A 20,983-nucleotide genomic window follows, 5' to 3' on the forward strand; every position below is an offset into this window, starting at 1 on the left:
GGTGACCCCAATAAGCAGCCAAGGTTGCCCAAAAGTAGTAGATTTTAGAAGTTAACACTTAAGATGGCCAGAGAAAATGAGGAAAATTCGTTCACGTGTGTGGGTGTTTGGCAGTATGTGGGGAAAAGAAAATGTACGATGTAATGATTAAGAGTAATGATCTGAAGAAGCTATCTTAACTCTCTATTCTGCCACATGCTCTGGGCAAGTTACAAAGTTTCTCTGTGCCTCTGTCTTTTTATTAGCAAGTCTTTCCCTTAACAGGATTGTTGAGAGACTTTAATGTAAAATGTTAGGAACAGTATTGGGAACAGTCTTCATTATATATTGAATGTACATACTGAGGGCATATTTGATCTACATATGCATTTTTAATCATCTTAACTATGATCAGATTACTTAATTGTTGATTTCACCATTTAATCATATTCAGTAACAAAGGGTCTGAATTGCATGGGCTGACAAAACCGTTGGTCAGTTCTCCACATCCTCTGTATTTGTGTTAATCAGTAAAATCATGCAGTAGAATAGTAACACTGAAAGAACAATTGAACCAACAGGGAAGCAACAAACAAAAGCAACTGAAATTCAGTGAAGAAAAGACCAGATGTTTATGACTCTGAAGAAAGAATGTTCCAGATAAAGAGACAATCCCAGCAGGGACCTCACTGATTTAGGAGACAGTCTGGAGACAGGGCAAGGGCAGTGAAAAGGAAAGAAAGTCAGGCATTTGGGGCAAAACAAAGATTAGAAAACATGAATTGGAAATTACTTCTCAAACATTTTTTTATATCCCCAATTTTTAAAGCTCCAGCAATGTAAAGTGTACTCTCTTAGGTTTGCATATGTAAGAAAGTACTTTTTAGACAAATTATATTTCATCCTATAATTCATCCAAAATCTAATTTAATAATTTGTTGTAGCCATTATTATTATACTTAAAAATAACTGAATATTAATTTACTGAGCTCTTGCTCTTATGAGGCACTATCAATCCGTATACTATTCGTTAAAGTTAAATATTATTATTGTCCCCTTTTTATAGATTAGGAAACCGAAGCCCAGAAAAGTCAAGTATAAATTCAGTTTATGCACCCAGTAAGTGGTAGAACTGTGATTTAAACTAAATTGCCTAATTGCAAAACACAAGTTTCTGACCGTTATAATACACCATGAGAAAGAAATGGGTGGGGGGAGGTTTGTTTTCTAAGGAAATTGAAATACAGACAGGAGAGGGTGAAATAGGTGAAGGGGATTAAGAGGTACAAACCTCCAATTATAAAATAAATAAGCCATGGGATGTAATGTACAGCATAAGGAATATGGTCATTAATAACTTTGTATAGAGACAGATGGTTACGAGACTTATCATGGTGATCATTTCATAACGTATGCAAATGTCAAATCCCTCAGTAGTACACCTGAAACTAACATTTCAGTTAAAATTTTGAAATTCTGTGTGAGAAGAATTATACATCAACTACATTTCAGTTAAAATTTTGAAATTCTGTGTGAGAAGAATAAAAATCTACTATCAGAAAAAAGAAAGAAAGAAAATTGAGATATACCTCTGTGGCCCATTCCTTCTTTTGGTTCAGTTGCAACAAAGTTTCTCTGATTATTCTCTTTCTATCATCTTCCAGGGTGATTTTATACTGTTCTTTAAAAAGAAAATTAGAAACCTTAAGATCCTAGGTAAAACTATGAAGTTATAAATTTTATTTTCCATGATCCCCACCTCTCCTTTCTATGTACTTTTTCTTTTCTGAATTTTCAAGGTACATTCTTACTGAAGCATCTAGTACCTCCAATTAGAAGAAATGCTCCAATAATTTACTAACACCTTAATGTGAATTCGTTTACGATGATATCTGTCTCATGAATAGTCATAGTTTTAAAGGATTGTCTCTCCAAAGGGAGAATTTCGAACACTTTAGTACCTATGCAGCCGTCTACTTTTCATATCACACAACTTCTGATTCTACCACATAAATATGAAGAGATTTGATTACACACTTGAGTGGCATCCTGTACATCTAACTCCTTCTAACTAATTTTCCAATATTCTTGGCATGCGTTTCCTGGGGCAGGAAAGACAGAATAAGGAGAGAGAGTAGGAGAGGGGCCGTGAAAGTCAGTAGACCCGTTCTGAGTTGGGTTCAGAGCAAGAAGGGAGAACAGAGATGAAGAAGTGCAGGATTCTCTATCCTCTCCACATTTTCTTACATCATAAATGTCAGAATTGAGAGAGCAAAGGATCGTAAAATTGGGGGCCTTGAAAGATGCTGAGAGATCATATAATCAACACTTCTGTTTAAGGAAAGCAAGATGTAGTGACATGAAGGCTGCTTTAGAGAGTGGAGAGAAATAAAGCTGGATAAATGAGTCCAGTTTGTTCATTCATTTATTCAACGAATCATCATCAAGTTCTTTGGATGTGCATGACACTATTTAAGGCACTGGGAATATTGCCAAATAAGAGACAAAACTCCTGCCCTTATGACATGTACATCCTAATGGGGAAGCGAATGAATAATATTTCAGGTGGTGAGGTGTGTGATGAAGAAAAACTAAAATTCTCTGTTTTAGATAGGGTGATCAGAGAAAGCTCTTTTGAGGAGGTAACATCTGAGCAAAGACTGAATACAGTGAGGTAGTCAGTAGTGTGCAACAGGAGGGCAGTGTACCCTCCAAATCTAAGAATCGCCAAAGTTAGTTGTGCTTTATGATAACATCTATGTTATGTGTCCCCATTAGATGTGTTTTATGTATAACATTTGAAGCATAATTACTTGGAAGTCAGAAAGTATCTTCCCATACAAATGATGTTGACAATTACGGTTGCTAGATATTTGGACTGGTCCACAGAGACCCATTTAACTTATTCTATAATGAAACAATAGTATTGTACTGAGAGTGTTGTGGAACGTAGCTGCCATTTAGGACATTGTTTCAAAGGGAAAAATATCTTCACAGACCAAGTCAACCAAAGCCAACTCTAAGAACTCTTGAGGATCTTAGGCTCCAGGGAAGGAGATCTGCAGGTCTGATCTTTCCATAGTTTAGAGCCAATCTAAGGCTCTGGAAAGCGGGGCAGGGAGCTAGGCAGGAGTTATTCAGCCCTCCTTGTATTTTGTACTGGCATAACTGCTTCCCCTATTCAAGGAAAACTCTGAGCAGAGTGTAAAAACTTCTCTTCCATATCTTTCTATTACCGCAGTCCCTGGAACACAACAGATACTGAAAAATATTTTGAAGAAAATGAACTTTGGCCAGCTGCACGTCTTTGGAAGGCAGTGATCTGAGCTTTCAGCGCCAGGATAGAAGCAGCAAACAATGGCAACTTTGGTGAGGGAAAGGGAGAGTCGAAGGAGGGAAGGGGCGAGCTCTCCCAGGCTGTGGAGTGGCCAGAAAGGAGGCTGGGAACCATCAGTTTCTACCTCCAGTTCCAGAGCTGGAACAAGAGTGGCTGAGGTTTATAAACAAGAGTTCATTGGGTTTTGGGTCGAGTCTAACTTGACATCTGGAGAATAAGAAAATGGACATCTTCATTATTCCAACCTACACATATATATGGATATATATATGGATATGTATATATATGTATATGTGTGTGTATGTATATCAGTCTATCTGTATAAAACCTGTATTTTTCTTAATCCCATTCAAAGTAATTGCTTGAATGTTTTAATCATTCCAATCTCATTTCTGATGGATTGTTTTTTTCAGTTCAGTATCTAGTCCACTAGACTAATGCTAGATATTTATTTAAAATTTCTACCACACAAAATACGACAATCAATCTAAAAGTTGCAGTGCATCAGGAGTTGAGCTATAATGGATTTTACATTCTTAGCATCTGAAAGAAAACATAAAAACTGGAGCTTGATAACATTATATATTAATTATTTGCTATAAATCATAAAAAATAGATTACCAAATATGCTCTCGGTAAAGTTGTAGCTCTCCCTCATGTTAATACTGAAAAAGCGATAATAACATCCAGCTCTGTTCCAAATTCCATATACAACTCTATGGACTGTTTTTCTTCTCAAAAGCAGGGGAGCTAGCACAAGGGAGGATGTGAAAATCTCCCTGTTATCCTTTGAAATTCAGATGATGCTTCAGGTAGCAACTATTAACCACACATTTGTGAATTCGGCCATAGAAACTGGGAGTATGTAAAAGTCTCCTTCCCAGAAAAGTTTGGAACACTGCAAATGGGAGCTTGGGAGATTATGACTTTGTGCCTTTAGACTCCTGGCTGCTCGGATGCCCGGTCTAATATGGTCACTTCTCAGAAGCCGACCACACTTCTCAGAGGCTGAAGCTTGCTTTGCATTGTTCTCTTTTCCTTGTTGTGTGTGGCTCTGCTTTGGCTCTGCTCCATGGCTTTTTAGGAGTCTGTTCACTCTTCACACACTTCCGGGTGTCACCCAGCTTCACTGTGCCAGTGACTTCCTTTGAGCCCCCTCTGGAGAAAACCAAGCAAGGGCAGGTGGCAACACTGGCCACGTAGCAGTTTCTTCAGGCAGAGTGAATGTTAGAGAGCCCTCCCTACTTCGCTGCATCACAGAGCTGGGAGGACTTATTTGAAGCATAAGGGTTTGGGTCTGACACACACCTGTGTTCAAATCCCATTTCCACTGCTTACTAAATCTGTGAGTTTAGTTAAGGCAATTAACTTCTCCGGGCCTCTGTTTCCTCATCTTTAAACTGGGCACAATGGTATCCAACTCAAAGGAACTTGTACGAGTTGGATGAGATACGGTATAGAAAAGCAGGTGCTGGGACTGTGAGTTCTGTTGGAGATCTCTGAGGTACTCTCACTTTACAGGTGAGGAAACTAGCATTCAAAGAGGTGGACATGAACCCAAGTGTTTTAACTCACTGTTAGTGTACAAAGAAACTTTTCAGGATCCCTGTCCCATGCACCTGGTCAAGGACAAAAGTAAAAACTCTCTGTGACTCTAATATCTGATGATTTGTAATAACCCATACTTTCTCCGTTCCTGAGCCTAATCTAAGGTTCCCTTTCCTTTTATTGAGAGAAAGAGCCTTGTCCTGGTTTTATCAGTGACTGTGTTTTCTACACCCTATATCCCGACATCTCCTTCTAGCTGAAGTTCAGGGAAGCAGCTCCAGGTTCTTCCTCCCCATGCCCCTAGGGCTCAGGGTGGCTACTGAATAAGATAGGTTGGACAGCTGACCAAAGAATGGTTTGTGCTGGGGCCAACTGATGACCCATGAGGAGGCATGGACGAAGGTCTTTGGTCACCTTTGACTAGGTAGGTGATCACACTGGCTCTTTTCAGAATCTGGGTTGGAGAATACTGCAAGAATTGGTCTGTGGGAAGCAAGAAGAGAATGGGGACAGGCACAAAGAGCAAAGCAGAGGGGCCAGAAGAGGGACAGTCACAGACCATGAGTGACAAATGTAGGGAGGAGCATCCCTAGAGCCACCACTGATCTGATGGCCTTCTGTTTCCATCTTCAGTCCTCCCATTCTTCAGTACAAGTGTTACATCCAACAAACATGATCATGGGACATCAAGAAACCTTATTTTTCTCTCTTGCCTTTAAAATTCATACTGTGAGGCTAGAAGCTCTCTCTCAGTAAGATACATGGCAATCCTATGACTTTTCTGGTTCCTTTGTGATAACAAAATATCTTCCAATCAGAAATTAATATGTCTAGTCTTTATAATAATTGAAATTTTAAGCTTCATTTAAAGTTATGGCTGTTCCCTTCCTAGCTTAAACCTACTACCATTTCCTCTGACTTGAACTTCTATGCCTTCTCCCTCAGGGCTGAAGGGGAGCCTGGAAAGGGACAGGAAAGCACTCACTTGACTGATACTAGCTCAAGCTGATGTCCCATTTTCTGGGTCTAGTTAGCATTTAAGATTGATTCTCCTCTCTTGGGGGTGGTTTTTGTAGGTTCTCCGGAGGACCGCCTCCCCCATTGCTAGTTATATTTTACCTGCATGCCCTTGATACAGGGGAAATACTGCCCTTGGAGGTTGGCTAATGACTCTTCCTTTGGCCTCTGGGTCTCAGTTTCCTCCTCCCTCCCACATAGACAGGCTCCTGTTTCTCTTTGGGGGCACCATGGCCCCCCTCATCAGCCCTCAGGCAAGATTTAACAGGACTGCGTACCAGCTCTCTTTCACAACCGGTCCACAGGAAACACTCCTTGCTTTGCCACAACAAGCTCTGGAAGTGCAGGCTGCTACAGGCTGAAAGTCTCTGACCCCCCACCCGCGCCCGCCCCAGATTCTTAGGTTGAAACCTAATCCCCAATGTACTGGTATTTGGGTGGTCGTTAGGTCAGGAGGGTAGAAGCCTCATGCATGGAATTAGTGCCCTTATGATAGAGACCCCAGAGAGTTGCCTCGCCCTTTCACTACGTGAGGTTACAGCAAATAGAAGGCATCGATGAACCAGGAAGCAAGCTCTCACTGGGCACCGAATCTGTCAGTGACTTGATCTTGACTTCCCAGCCTCCAGAACTGTGAGAAATAAATTTCTGTCATTTGTAAGACACCCAGTCTATGGTACTTTGTTATAGAGGCCTGAATGGACTAAGACACAGGCCCAGCCCAGGGCAGCAGCTGCCGACCTCTTCTTTGCTCTGATGTTAGAACAGTTTCCTAGTCAGCCACTTATCCCATAGATTTTTTTCAGGGATGAGTCATAAACTAGATCTCAGTGTCCCCCCACCCCCGCCCCAAACTGCAGGGAACACATGTTGAAGAATCTGAAGAATTTCCTTTAAAGACCTTGCGACTTGATTTGAGATGAAGGAGGAATTACCCTTCACCTGCCCCTTTGGGGGACTGTGTACAACTTACAGCACACCAAGAGCTCTTTCTAAAAACTGTCTCCTTATTTCCAACAGTCTTTTCATGGCTTCCTCAACTTCTTTTATAGACTGGAATTCAGTGGTTGAAGGTGTGAAACCAGTTTTCTGCCTCATCATATTGGCAGTCTGCCTGGCGATATCTCACTTTACTTTGAAATGTGGTATCCATTATATAGACAACCAGGTTTAAACTGAGACTAAACAAGTTTCATTTTAATATCATGTTTCACTTACAATAAAGCCCCTTTCGACTAAAGTACTTGTTCCTTGCAATTAAAGCAGTCTAGCTAACACAAACTCCATGATCATGGGTGTGGGAGGAGAATTCTAGGAAAGTCATGGAAGAAGGAGAGAGGTGAGAGGAAAAGAAGAGATGGTGGTAATAAGACTTCAGATAAATTTAATTTAGGAGTTCTACTCATATTCATTGTGCCCAGTTAGTGGCCCCCAAGGTGCTTTAATCATCCCCAGGCAGAATTGCTGCTGCATGGTTAGGAGAAGTGCCTAAAACTAATGGCAAATAAGATAAGCCCATAACAGCCATTATCCCATGACACTTAAAACAGGCTATACGCCAAGGCTCAACCAGCAGCATATAAATATTACCCCTACCCCAAAGTTGGATACAATAGCATGAAATTTTCAGCTCAAAGAAATCATCCAAATTTCTAATCAGGATAACGGGTTAAGTTTATATGAGAAGATCACTCTTCCTACTTAAAAACCATAAAATAAAGGAATGCTGGAAAAATTATTTAAAAAATTTTAAGCATACTAGGACAGTAACAATTTTTAAAGTGTGGTATTGTTGCACAAATACATAGATCCATGGAACAGAATAGAAACGACAGAAAGAGATCCAAATACACATGGGAAATGAAAGTATGATAAAGTTAGCATTTTGGATCATAGGGTAAAAATGGCCTATTTAATAGGTGATGTTGGGACAACTGGAAAGCCATCTGGCAAAAAATAAGGTTGGTTTCCTATCTCACACAAAAAAATCAGAGATTAAATATAAAAATGAAGCCATAAAAAATTCTAGAAGAAAAATATTAGAGAATGTATTTGTAATATCAGAAATCATAAAATCAAAGTGATAACTTGGGCACTATAAAACTATAAAATTTCCGCATACAAACACTGCATAAACGAAAGACTAATGACAAATGGGAAAAATATTTGCATCTTATATCACAGTTAAAGAGCTAATTTCCTTGAAATGTAAAGAGCTCCACAGCACGATAGAAAAATGGGCAAAGATGTGAACAGAAAGGAAATTCATATGGTTCTTGAACTTATAAAAAGATATTCACTGTTGCTTATAGTAAGAGAAATGGAAATTAAAGCTACAATGAGATACCATTTTCTACCTATAAGACTGGCAAAGAATGAAGAGGTGGATCACAACCCCTGTTGTTGAAGAAGTGGGAAAACACACATCCTCACCACCACCAGACGGAGTACACCTGGTACAACCTCTACGCAGGGCCATGCCTATCAGTGTAAAAATGAATAGGCTGTTTGGGCCAGCCATTTCCCTTTAGAGATACACATAACTGAAATTACATACATACGAGGGTATTCATCGTAGTAAAATGAGATTGTGTAAGGATAGTCACTGCAGTATTATTTGTAATAGTAAAAGATGGGAAACAACCTAAATGCTTATGAGTAGGGGACTTTAAAACATTATGGTACAACAAAACAAAGTAGCCGTTGGGAGGATGAGGAAGTATTAATATGTACTCATCTATAAGGATGTTCATATTGTTACCTGAAAGAGCAAGTGAAAAATTGCATCTGTGGCATGCTGCTTGTGACATATATGTACATACTGAAACATGCATGGACTCTTTCTGAAAGGTTACATAAGGAACTGGTAATAGTGTTTTTATCTAGAGGAAGGATCTCAGTGGCTGGGGGATTGACAGGGGTAGGAGGGTGTCACTCTTACTTTCTTCTTTAGGGAAGGAGAACCTTTTGAAAAATTGTAACTGATTTGGGGCCAAATTTACACTACCACTGTGGTACAGAGGCCCTGAGCTGAGAAACTTACATAAAAATTGGTCTAGAAGCAGACTGACTGGACAGAGCCTCAGAGGGGATAGTGGGAACGACCCCGAATGAACGCTCCTTCCACAAAACAGGGTACCATTACCAGCTGGGCTCAGAACTGCCATCCACCCACAGTGTTCTTTCAGGCCAGATTTCTCCTGTTTGTTCTACCCTAGGACTTTCTTGTCTCTGTCTGGTGTTCTTTTAAGCCACTATGCCTCAGTGACAGACAGCTGGCCAGCCTCATGGTTCCCAGCTCTGATCCTGGTAAGATTCATTATGCCCGAGACCGCCCTGCTCCATACCCTCTTCACTTCCTGTCTCATGTTTGTTCTCCAGTCCCGTCCCCCCCCCCCCCCATCTGCAACTTAGCATTTACTTGGCCATTTTTCTATAACAATTCTGGTTGTCCAGCCTGGGTGGGTTGCCTCAGCTTGCCTCAGGTGAATTCCTTCTCTAATATAACCCCTTCCCAGGACCCTCCCACCTTGGTGGAATTGGCCCAGACCCAGGTGTGAGAGCAGGCAGACACCCACCCACTGAATGAAGCTTCTTTCTCAAAGTCGGTTGCAGGGTTTCTACACACACAGAGGCACACACTCCCTTCCCTTTACTTCCCCTGCTCAGTTCCATAGGTGGTCCTGGGATGGTTTCTTTACTTCTTCCCTTTACCTGATCCTTAGGCTCCTAAGCTGACAGCTGAGAGTAACGGATGATTCAGGGGGTACCCGTTTCTTTCTTCCACCAAATGTCTGCCCCTGAAAGATTTTTTTTATTGAATCTGAACCAGCTTTCTTGCAACTGACCTGACATTTTCTCAGCATTCTCTTTAACCCTGTTGATGTCATTCTGTAAGGAGGTAATGAGTTTAGCATGTTGTTCACTCCCTACATTCTTGTACTCCTCCCAATATTCTTTCTCACTGAGTTTCTCAAGAAATAGTTTCTCAGCGTTATTTATTTGGATGCGCATATCTGTTGAAAGAAAATCGAGACTTTCTGTCATTTCTATTGTCCTTGCAACCATTATATGTTGCAATCTGTTTTTGTGAAGTTAAGGTCTGCTGTGAAAATATCAACTCTTAAATACTATTTTATATCTATAATTTAGGGAAATCTAAACTATTCAAACTATTGTTTATCTATCCCTCATGATTCAAAATCTAAGTAAAATTAAACTTCCAATTATAAAGTAGTTGTGTGGTTTGGGGCTGTGATTGAGAGCTCTAACATGCAATCAACCTATATGCCTAGGGACCCACAAGCTTAAATTATGCCTGTGATAGCTTGATAAGTGTCCTGTTTTGTACAATATATTATGTCACATATACTTTTTATTAGTGAATTGTCATTTTTCTGGTCATTATGTGTCTGGGCAAAGTGATTTCAACTTAACATCCTTCCACAGTACTTGGCAACCATTTTTGTAGGTAAGTTGTTTGATTCCATCATTTAAAGTTCAATTGTTTGAGCTTCCCTTGTGTGAAATGATAGCATAATAGTCATAATAACCTGCCTTCCCCTAACCCCACACAGTGAGACTTCAGAGTGAAAGATAAGTTCCCCAGTTGCGTGTGTACAAATATGGAGCCCTCTCAATCATATAAACTTTCAGCTTGCCCTGGTGTACTTCCTATACATGATATTCTACTCAGTCTTTAGGCTGAGTATCAATTCAGCTGCTGAATATTCTGGAAAAGGCAGCATTACAAAAAGCCAGGTCCGATGAAGTGAATGGCTGTTTGGCGCACTACCACGCACCGTCTTGTTTGAGAGCCCCTGAGGGCAAGACCACGTCTTACTCATCTCTGTCCACCCAGCACTTGGCACAGAGTCTGGCATTTAGTTGGTGCTCAATCGATGTTTATGACTGAAGCATCCCATTCAGGCCAGAGAAGTGTTCTTCAGTCCAAAGGTCCAGGAGTTCTCCAGACATGTCTTTTTCCAAGACATGATAATATATTTTTAATATATATATTTTAATATATACTTAATATATTAAGAATATAAGATAATATATTTTAAACTCCCTTAACAAATGGTACTTGTTATTATCATTAAACAATTAAGAACACTGCACCCCAGTGATCAGCTGTCCTCCGATGTGGGCAGACTGTTGCTGTCTCAGCCCTGCACCATGTTCAGTCTTTGTGGGGAGGGTTGATTGATGTCACTGAAGCTTTTGAAAGAGAGGGGGGTGTAGTGGCTGTTGCTCTACTTTCCCAGAACCCCTCTCTCCCTTCCCTTCTAGTAACACATGTCTCCTGTCCCTTGTCATATAAGTAGACCGATTACAGTCGCCCCTTCTCCTGGCTTTAGGGATTGGTCCAGGGCTGAGCAGGTGCCCCAAGCTGGGCAAATGCTCGGAGTCCTCCCCTAGAAATATTTTCACTGGTGGAAAACATGTCTCTTTTGTCTCCACTTTGAGGTTATAAGGATGTAAGTTCAGAGGTGTCTCTGGTCAGAATTCCAGCCTCATGGGGAGAACATTCTCAGAAAAAGGAGCCAACTTTCAGGGGGAAGGCAGAGAGAGAATACGTGTAAGAGGAGCAGCGGGTGGAGGGGGAGGAGGTGGGATAAAAGAGGGAGGGTGATGCAGGGGGAGAGAGGGGGGCAAGAGAGGGAAATTAACAAAAAGACGCTGAGATCTGACAGCATGTGAGGCTCTGGGTCCAGGTCAGTAGCACCCTGCCTTTTCTGTTCGGTTACATGAAAAAATTAACATCTTCTTTATGCTTGGACTAGTTTAGATTGGATTTTTATCCTTGCAACCGAAAGAGTCCTAACTAAACATTGGAAGAAGGGAGTTTTGTCAGCACTTCTCAAACTTTACTGTGCACAGGACTCCCCTAGGATCCCGTCCAAATGCAGATTCTGATTCAGCAGGTCCGGATGGGGGTCTGAGGTTCAGTACTATCACAAGCTGCCAGGTGAAGCTCCAGCTGCTGCTCCACGGACCAAACTGAGTCGAAAGTGACTGACTACCTGGTACAAAGTGTCACTGCCTCAGGGATCCTTTGTAGACACATCTGTTCTCTCTTTCCTTCTCTTCCTCAGCGTCTGTGGGCTTCTTTCTTCCTTGGACCACTGCACACGCCCAGCCCTCCTGTTCTTAGTCACCCAGCACGTCCCCAGTCTTGTATGACACACATACCCCAGCACTCAGCCCAAACCACAGACAGGCACACCTTAACTAACCGGGCCCATTCCCTTTGAAGGCAGTTTAGGGAGCACATCTAAGTCTCTGCTTTGGTCTCACACCCATCTCAAGGGTTTGACTTCTTAAAGCATTCCTTCCAAACATAAGCAGAACTCTCCTAGACAGGAGCCCGACCAGAAAATACGTCTACCACCTCATGACATCACTGTTGTTCACGCAGGGACTTGGCAGGAGGAGGCTTATGGGAAAGTTTTAGAGACCCCCCTAAAAATGAAATTTGCTGATTGACCTTTGGCGTTGGTAACTATTTCTTTCAGAATAACAAATATCTACAAAGGGAATGCCTGCTCTGCGCCAAGCGCTTGGGTAAGGAGGCTCTCTAAAATGCTTGGGGAAACTCAAGAAAATCTAGTCCCTTTCTTTGCCTCTCAGATTCTAATACTGCTTCCTGAGAGCACTCAAGTCTCTCCCTTGTTTTCCAGCTTCCTAGCTGAGATGGTATTTATAGAGGTTCTGGCAAAAGTTTTAGAAATCTGAGCAGCAAGTTTATGAAGGGATAGGATTTTTTTTTTTTTTTGCGGTACGCGGGCCTCTCACTGCCGTGGCCTCTCCCGTTGTGGTGCACAGGCTCTGGACGCACAGGCTCAGTGGCCATGGCTCACAGGCCCAGCCGCGGCATGTGGGATCTTCCCGGACCGGGGCACGAACCCGTGTCCCCTGCATCGGCCCGCGGGCTCTCAACCACTGCACCACCAGGGAAGCCCTGTCTTTGTTTTTTTTTTTTTTTTTTTTGCGATACGCGGGCCTCTCACTGTTGTGGCCTCTCCCGTTGCAGAGCACAGGCTACGGACGCGCAGGCTCAGCGGCCACGGCTCATGGGCCCAGCTGCTCCGCGGCATGTGGGATCCTCCTGGACCGGGGCACGAACCCGTGTCCCCTGCATCAGCAGGCGGACTCCCAACCACTGCGCCACTAGGGAAGCCCCCCTGTCTTTGTTTTTGATCACTGCCCTTACTCCTCCGCCTCGCTTGGCTTCAGTATCTCCACCCACTTTATTTCCCTGTCTCGTCCACTTACTTATATGTGTTTGTGGTTGTGGTGATGATGTCATTTGAAATGTGTTCACAGCCTTTTGAACATATTAGGAGACAAAAGCATTAATACGTTCAAGAAATAACTTGATACAGCTTTATGATAATTTTCTAAGTTTCTAAATCACCTTTCAAGTTTTGTTCCTGGTCTCTTACAAACTTCCATTTTTCCTTCATTGCTTCTTCAACTTCCTCTCTTGTTACAACTGCTAATCCCTTTGACTTCTCCTCACTCAGTTCCTTTAGTAGGTTCCTTATGTGCCAAATCTGTTCATCCTTTAAGCGCTTATTCTGTCATGAATATCAACAGTTGTTAATTACATCTGCTGAAGTACTTCCATTGATTTCCCTCAAATAGAGTTACACATTGAGGTTTGCAAAATGAGAGATATTTAATGAAATAAGTTATTCAATAACATGTCTAAAGAACATATGGAAGACTCAAAAATTAAACCCATCAATACAGTAATCACTGAAGAGAAAGTTACATATTAAAACCTGCGTTATTAATCTGCCAGTCTATCGGTGAACATTAAAATTAGATTTCAGAGGTCAGTTTCTTCAACTCCCACAAACACCTTGCTTTTCTAGGAAACATCGTTCATTTAGTCAATATTTATGGGGCATCTACCATATGCCAGGTAGTCTTCTAGACACTAGGAATATATCAGTGAACAAAATAGACAAAAGTACTGCTCTTGTGGAATTTACATTATTCTTTGTTTTTCTCACAAATGACCCTAATTCTCTTGTTCTGGGGTGATGGTTACTATTTCAATACTCCACACCTGAAGTATGGACTGTGTTCCTTTTTTGAATATCCCACCTATGTTTCCAAGTTTCTTACTTAATCAACTTAGAGGTTATTCTTGTCCTTGCTAGCTTATTATGTATATGTAGAGATATTTTACTGTGTGTGAACTTAATACCTTTTCCTTGTAATCTTCTTAGCCTCCCTTTTAGTTTTAATCCTCACTTTCCTGGTGTCTCTCCTTCAATTTCTTAAACCTAATAAAATGCACATACTTAAAATATTCTAATACTTCTTTTAAAAATTATTTTTCCTATAATTTAACATTCTCTTTACTATAGCTTTTTCAACGTTATATTTTATTTCTGATATTCACATCTTTTATCCTCTTAACCTACATGGATACTCTACTGGAAGAGTATTTTCTTTCCCAAAATTTATTCTCTGGGCCAGTGATTCGCAGACTTCAATGTGTATACGCAACACTTGGGGACCTTTTTAAAATGCAGATTCTGGTTCAGTAAGTTTGGTATGAAGCCTGCAATTCTGCACTTCTGATAAGCTCCAGGTGATGCCAAGCCTGCTGGCCCACAACCCACAGTTTGGGTAGCAAACTTCTTTCAGGTAATCCAAATATCTGTGATTTATTGACAGTACTACGGCCTACTAAAACTCAATTCTTTAACACTTAATCCAACAAACTTTAAAGCTGAAGGCTGAAACATTTGATTTCTAGTTTAATAAACTCCCTGGACAGGATTATGTAACCTTAGTGCTCTTTAAGTTATTCCACAGGCTGCGTGACATTATTGTCATTTCAGTGCATTAGAATTTTAATTTAAAACTTTGATAAGCTGAAAGAAAGCAACAGACAATTAACTTTATGATGATGCTCAGTATTGAGAAATACAGGCCAAAAAAAAAAAAGACTGGGACTGGACAGGCTTTGAGTGATTAAAAAAAAATGGAAATAAAGATTAAAAAGATATGGGCTTCCCTGGTGGCGCAGTGGTTGAGAGTCCGCCTGCCGATGCAGGGGACATGGGCTCGTGCCCCGATCCGGGAGGATCCCACGTGCCGCGGGGTGGCTGGGCCCGTGAGCCATGGCCGCTGAGCCTGCGCGTCCAGAGCCTGTGCTCCGCAACGGCAGAGGCCACAACAGTGAGAGGCCCGCATACCGCAAAAACAAAACAAAACAAAAGGTTAAAAAGATATGATATTCAAAATTTGGTCGTTTAACTTCTCTGATCTTTTGTTTGTAATATTCTAAAGTATCATAATTCTGTCTCTGAAGAATTTTTAGTACCGAAGGGTTCATAATATGATATATCTGAAAACTGAATCTCTTTCCTTCTGTGTAAAATCTTATTGGGCATGATGTAAGCAGGAATGGTGGAATAAGACTTCTGAAAATCCTCTCCTTCATAAGAGCAATGAGAAAAAGTTGGCAAAAATTGTCAAAATCAACTTTTCAGAACTCTTGAAATTAAAGGCTTTGCAGTAACTTCCAGGGAGTGTTTATTCAAGAAAAATGGTTGAATCTTGGTAAGGACAAGTGAGCTTTGTGGCATTTTAACGTGCCCTAAAAACCAAAAGCCCAAGGTTACGGTAAAAACCAGCAACTTAGCAGCCTGGGGTTGAGGGTCATGGAGAGAAGTGAGGGGAACAGAACTCTTCCAAAGCTCAATTCCCAAATAACAGTCATTATTTGACCTATCTGGTAATTCCCTGGAAAATCCCACTGGGAAACCTTGTCTTTATTTGACCTGAGTCAGAGCTTACCCAGTGTGTGACCAGCCTTTTCCCAGATTGATGTTGGTCAAAAACAATCAGAGGCAGATGTTTGTCAAAAACAATCAACAATTGTTGAACATTACAGCTCCCTGAGGCGGTAATAAAAGTTGAGGTAAACAACAAGCTGACCAAAAAACTTTAAAAGAAAGCAGCAGATGAGATGTCCATGGAGAGCTTTGAAAGCTCTGACATATTCTAAAAGGCCACATGCATGTATAGGGCATATATATAAATTTAATAACATCTATATTAAACTTCCCAAATCCTGTGTGAATTTCAAATAGAAAGGAAATGTGTCTGACAATGTTATAAAATTCGCTATGTCTGAAAAATTATTTTGAGCTGCATACCAAAATAAAATTTATTTAAATATATCCACCAATATGCTAAAAAATGACATTTATCTTACGAAGTACATTTATTATTTGAGGTAAGAATAATTATCACATTATAAAATAGAAGAAAGGAAATTTAGTAATTAAGTTACAAAGAAAGGATTAATTTTGTTTTGTTATAAGGCCATCTCATGGTCTTTTTTTTAACTTTTTAAGACTCACAAGAACAAGAATAGAAGTTGCCAAAATAGGACACACAGTTCCCATCTACTATTCACCCAGCTTTCCCCAATGATAACATCTTATCTAATGATAGTACAGTATCAAAACCAGGAAATTGACATTGGTACAATGTTATTAACTGAACTAGAGACTTTATTTGGATTTCACCAGTTTTTACTTTTTTTTTTTAGTTATAGTTGTGATATTGTAATCTATAAAAATATATTTATTTGGTCATTCAGATGACTAAAACATATTTCTTAGCTATATTTGGTTTTCACCCATAGTTCCTGGTCCACAGTGCCCAAAACCCTTGAAATTTCTGCCATCAACAATTGGGTTTATGTTAATGAAAGTGACTTTTGAATCCCACAGGTGGGGAGAGAGGGAAGGGGCCTGGTTGCCAGGAGATCCAACCAAATTATTAGAGGGTTGGAACTTTCATTCCCTCCCCCTGATTTCCGGGGAAGGGAGAGGGACTTGAGATTGAATCAGCCGCTATTGGCCAATGATTTAGTCAATCATGATTATGTAATGAAGCCGCCATTAAAACCGGAACAAGGAGCGTCTTTTGGTCCTTTTTGAGAGAGCTTCCATGTGACACTGTGCTGGGCCCCAAGCTTCATAAGGACAGAAGCTCCTTTGTTCAGGACTTTGCTCTATGTATCTCTTCATCTGGCTGTTGATTTTGATTCATATCCTTTAATATCCTTTTTATGATAAATCAGTAATCTAGTGAGTAAATGGGTTTTCCTGAGTTCTGGGAGCCATTCTGGCAAATTAATTGAACCTGAGGAAGGGGTTGTGCGAGCCTCTGATTTATAGCCAGTCGGTCAGAAGCACAAATAACAACCTGGGCTTGCAGGTGGTGTCTGAGGTGGAGGGTGGTCTTGTGGGGCTGAGCCCTTTACCTGTGGAATCTGATTCTATCTCCTGGTAGGTAGTGTCAGAGTTGAGCTGAACTCTCAGACACCCTGTTTGTCTCTGAGATTCTCTTGCTGGTGAGAGGAAGCCTCCACACATACAAGTTGGAACTGGGTCGGGAACCCTTTCAATAGGATTATGAATTCTGTCACGTATACATATGAGAAGTATCACCATGAAGATGGCATTTGAAGCCATGATGTTAAATAAGATGATCCAGAGAGAGCTTAGAGTGAAAGAGAAGGATGGAGATCAGAACCTTGATAAATACCCTAATTAAAGGGTGGTTCTAGGAAAAAAACAATGAAAACCAAGAAAAAATGATCAGAGAAGTAGAAGGAAATTTAAGAGTGATATCCTGGAACCCAAAGGAAAAAGAGTTTCAAGATGACAGGAGTGACTGCTGAAGGAGTAAGGGGTAAAGAAAGGACTACAAAGAGTCCATTGAACCTGGCTAACTGGTCATTAACAACTTTTGCTAGAGCGGCTGTAGCAGAATAGCAGGAGTGAAAGTATGTGTCGGGAAGTAAGGATGTGAACACACTGAACTATGAAATATCTAATGATGTAGTGGAGCAATGAATGCAAACAGAGAAAGAAAGATAATAAACATCTAAACAGAACTAAACACATAGGAAGAGATGATGGGTAGGAAGGAAGAGGGGCATTTCCGATTTCCACATAACTGAAGAGAAAAATATATCTTGCTAATGAGTCATGTTTAACTTAGCAATTTAAATATCTGTGACCTCAAATTTTTTTCCTCCCACTGGTGTTTGTGTGAATCAACTCAGCATATATTTATTGAACATCTACTCATGCTGGGCCTTTCTGGAGAAACGAAGATAAGATTTGATTGCTTCTGCCTAAAGGGCTTTCAACTGAATAATGGAGAAATATTTTTACACAACATCCTAGCTCAGATGGGGGGAATGAACAGGGGCTAGCCAAGAGAAGAGCATTTCAGGAAGAGGAAACAGCCTTTCTGTTGTAAAGGTACCATAGTAAGAAAAAGATTAGGTTTTCTAATATTTAAAAGAAGGGGTAAGCAAAGGGTGGGGCGGCTGGAGACAAGATTGGAGAAGTGAGCAGAGGTCAGCTTTTGCAGGGCCTTGAAGACTTTAGGAAGGACTATGGATTTTACTTTCTGTGCAGTAGGAAGCCACTGCAGGGTTTTAAGCACTGAAAAGTTTACCGTATTCCAAGGGTAATTCTGGTTGCACTGTGGAAAATGTACTGGTTAGAGGAAGATGGGTAAGAGAAGATGGTGGCTTAAACTGTGGCAATAGCAGCATAAGTGGAAAGAAATAGATATATACGGTTGAGCTAGAGTCTGCATTACCATGCTCCTCACTGCTGGGTCCACTAATGACTCCAAGACCTATCGCATTCTTGAGCTAATCCTCGTGGAAACAAGAACTTTGTTTCTGGCTCCAATTGATGGGTTATGGGAAAGTGATTCCTCAGTCCTGATCTGTTGTCCTTTCCACAACCAAATGGAAATCCCAAAGCTGGCCTGGGAGTTCCCACACTGACCACTAGGGGATGTGCATTGGCCCCTTGATGGCAGCTCACTCTCACGTGCTCTGGAATCACATCATGCGGAACCTGCCTCCAAGTGCCTAAGCCAGACTTCCCCTTTCCACTCTCATCCACAGACTTCAGTTTCTTAGGTCCTATTGCAAGTGACTGATTCTTCAGAATCATGACAATGTCAGGGTCACAGTTATATCACCACCAGGGGCTTGTCTTGCCCAATACATATTTGCTGAACAAATGAACAAATTCCCCCTATAAGGAAGACAGGAATCCTCATTTTACAAGGGGGAAATTGAGGCTTACACCAGTTTGGCCAAAATGACATCAGCAGTAAGTTGTACAGTCAGGATGCAAAATTTAGGTCTCTGACCCAAATTCTGTTAAAATTTGTAGATATAGTCTTTTTAGACAAAAGCCAAATAAAACAGGTGTGGAAATTTCAGGGTACATATAAAATAAATGTTTTAATAGTGGACACCCTCAGTATTTCCTCACTCATGAGAACCCTTAAGGGCTAGGTTGTATGCATCATTTACTGCTTCCTAACTTTATTTCTGTTGGTCCTGAGAGTCATATACAGCACCCCTTTGATAGTCATTTTATTCTAATTTCATAAAAATAAATCACTTAAACAATAAATTAGTCATTTTAACAACCGAGATTGTACTTTTCAGATAATATTTACATATGCACACACTCTGAAAATCTAAAGGAAAACAGATACAGAAATTTAAAATAGAGAACCAATGTTTTACAGTGTGGTTAAATAAGAATTTAAAAGATAAATGTGGTTGCAGAGCTTTAAATTTTTCAACATAAGATTCAGTGTCCGCATGATCTAAATAACACAATTCAAGCTGACTTCCTTTGACATTATAATTAATATAATAAGAACAGCAGTACCCTCTTGTCTCCCATGTACAAAAATGTATTTAAATATAGTGTAAATTTATCAACTCCAAGGGCTAAAGAAGATAATTTCCTAGAGTTCATTGCATCATAACTTACAATTTTTTAAAGCATTTGTGTAAATGTTTAATGACTAGATATTGGCTTTAAATTTTATACTTACTCTTTCATGATACTTTTGGTTCTTTTCTCTCATTTTCTTTATTTGAGCCATGAATCGTTCCACTGCATTTTCCTTTATTTGACAGCTGATAACAAAGACAAGATGTATTTTACGATTATTTGCCTTAGGAAAAACTAATGAGATAAAAGTTAAAAATTAATCTAAATTAATTTGAATTGAAATAAAGTATTAAACATATTATAAAGACCCATTTAAGGATAAGAATCTTAAGTGAGTTTGTGTTTCTGAGTATCTTTTACTCACTAAAATATGGATTAGAGAGATAACTTCAAGTTTTTAAAACTTGTCGTTGTGGATGTGGTTTCATATACATTCCTGCATCACTGACAACCTGAATTTTCTGAACTGTATCAAACTCAAAGACACCACCAGACGTTTTCAGAATAATATCTGCCAGTAGCTGCCAGCTGCAACGTTATGGTCTCAAGGTTTCCCCTTATAACTGTGTGATGATTTTGGACCCCAACCAATCCTTGCTTAACAAGCACCCTTACTTCTTGCCAGCTCCAATCCTAATTCTTGACAAACAACGTGTAACTGTGGTTTTTTGCCTATATGAGCCTCCCCATTTCATAGTCAGTGGAACACAATTCAAGTGCTTCTTGAATCTGTGTCTCCTGGGCTATAGTCCTCAGTTTGGCTTGTATAAAACCCTTTTCTATTTTTATTACAGGTTGTTTATTGAGTATTTGCCTCAACCTAGTAATGTGTCGACTTCCTTCTTCCATGCAATTCCACTGAAAATTCTGAGAAAGAAAACAAATTTGGATTCCAAAAAAGAATCTATAATTTTATCTACTTTTTAAACCCACAACTATATCCATACCTATTTCTATCTCTATGTCCATACTCATTGTAGAAAACTGGGTTTGGGGGAATACGTATAAAGGAAAAAATAAAAACCACCATTACCTGGAGATGATCACTTTATAGATTTAGCATTATGTAATAAGATATTTTGAGAGAGGGAGAGAAAAACCACATTCACATAACTTTTAATACAGTATATTGTTATAATTGTTCTATTTTATTATTGTTAATCTCTTACTGTGCCTAATTAATAAATTAAACTTTATCATAGGTATACATGTATAGGAAAAAACATAGTATATAAAGGGTTCAGTACTATCTGTGATTTCAGGTATCCACTGG

The 20,983-nt window shown here is 40.2% G+C and overlaps 1 protein-coding gene across 1 annotated transcript in view; it reads right to left on the reverse strand.

Moving 5' to 3' along the window:
* Nucleotides 1-20,983, reverse strand: part of CCDC83 (coiled-coil domain containing 83) — a 51,036-nt gene that overhangs the window by 22,125 nt on the left and 7,928 nt on the right. The window contains exons 4-7 of the mRNA XM_032641694.1: nt 19,811-19,895; nt 13,302-13,464; nt 9,730-9,897; nt 1,569-1,660 (exon numbers count right to left, since the gene is read on the reverse strand). Coding sequence (XP_032497585.1) covers nt 1,569-1,660; nt 9,730-9,897; nt 13,302-13,464; nt 19,811-19,895 — 508 coding nt within the window. The remainder of the gene's footprint in view (nt 1-1,568; nt 1,661-9,729; nt 9,898-13,301; nt 13,465-19,810; nt 19,896-20,983) is intronic.

The sequence above is a fragment of the Phocoena sinus genome, chromosome 8 (genome assembly GCF_008692025.1).
Source record: "Phocoena sinus isolate mPhoSin1 chromosome 8, mPhoSin1.pri, whole genome shotgun sequence".
NCBI lineage: Eukaryota > Metazoa > Chordata > Mammalia > Artiodactyla > Phocoenidae > Phocoena > Phocoena sinus.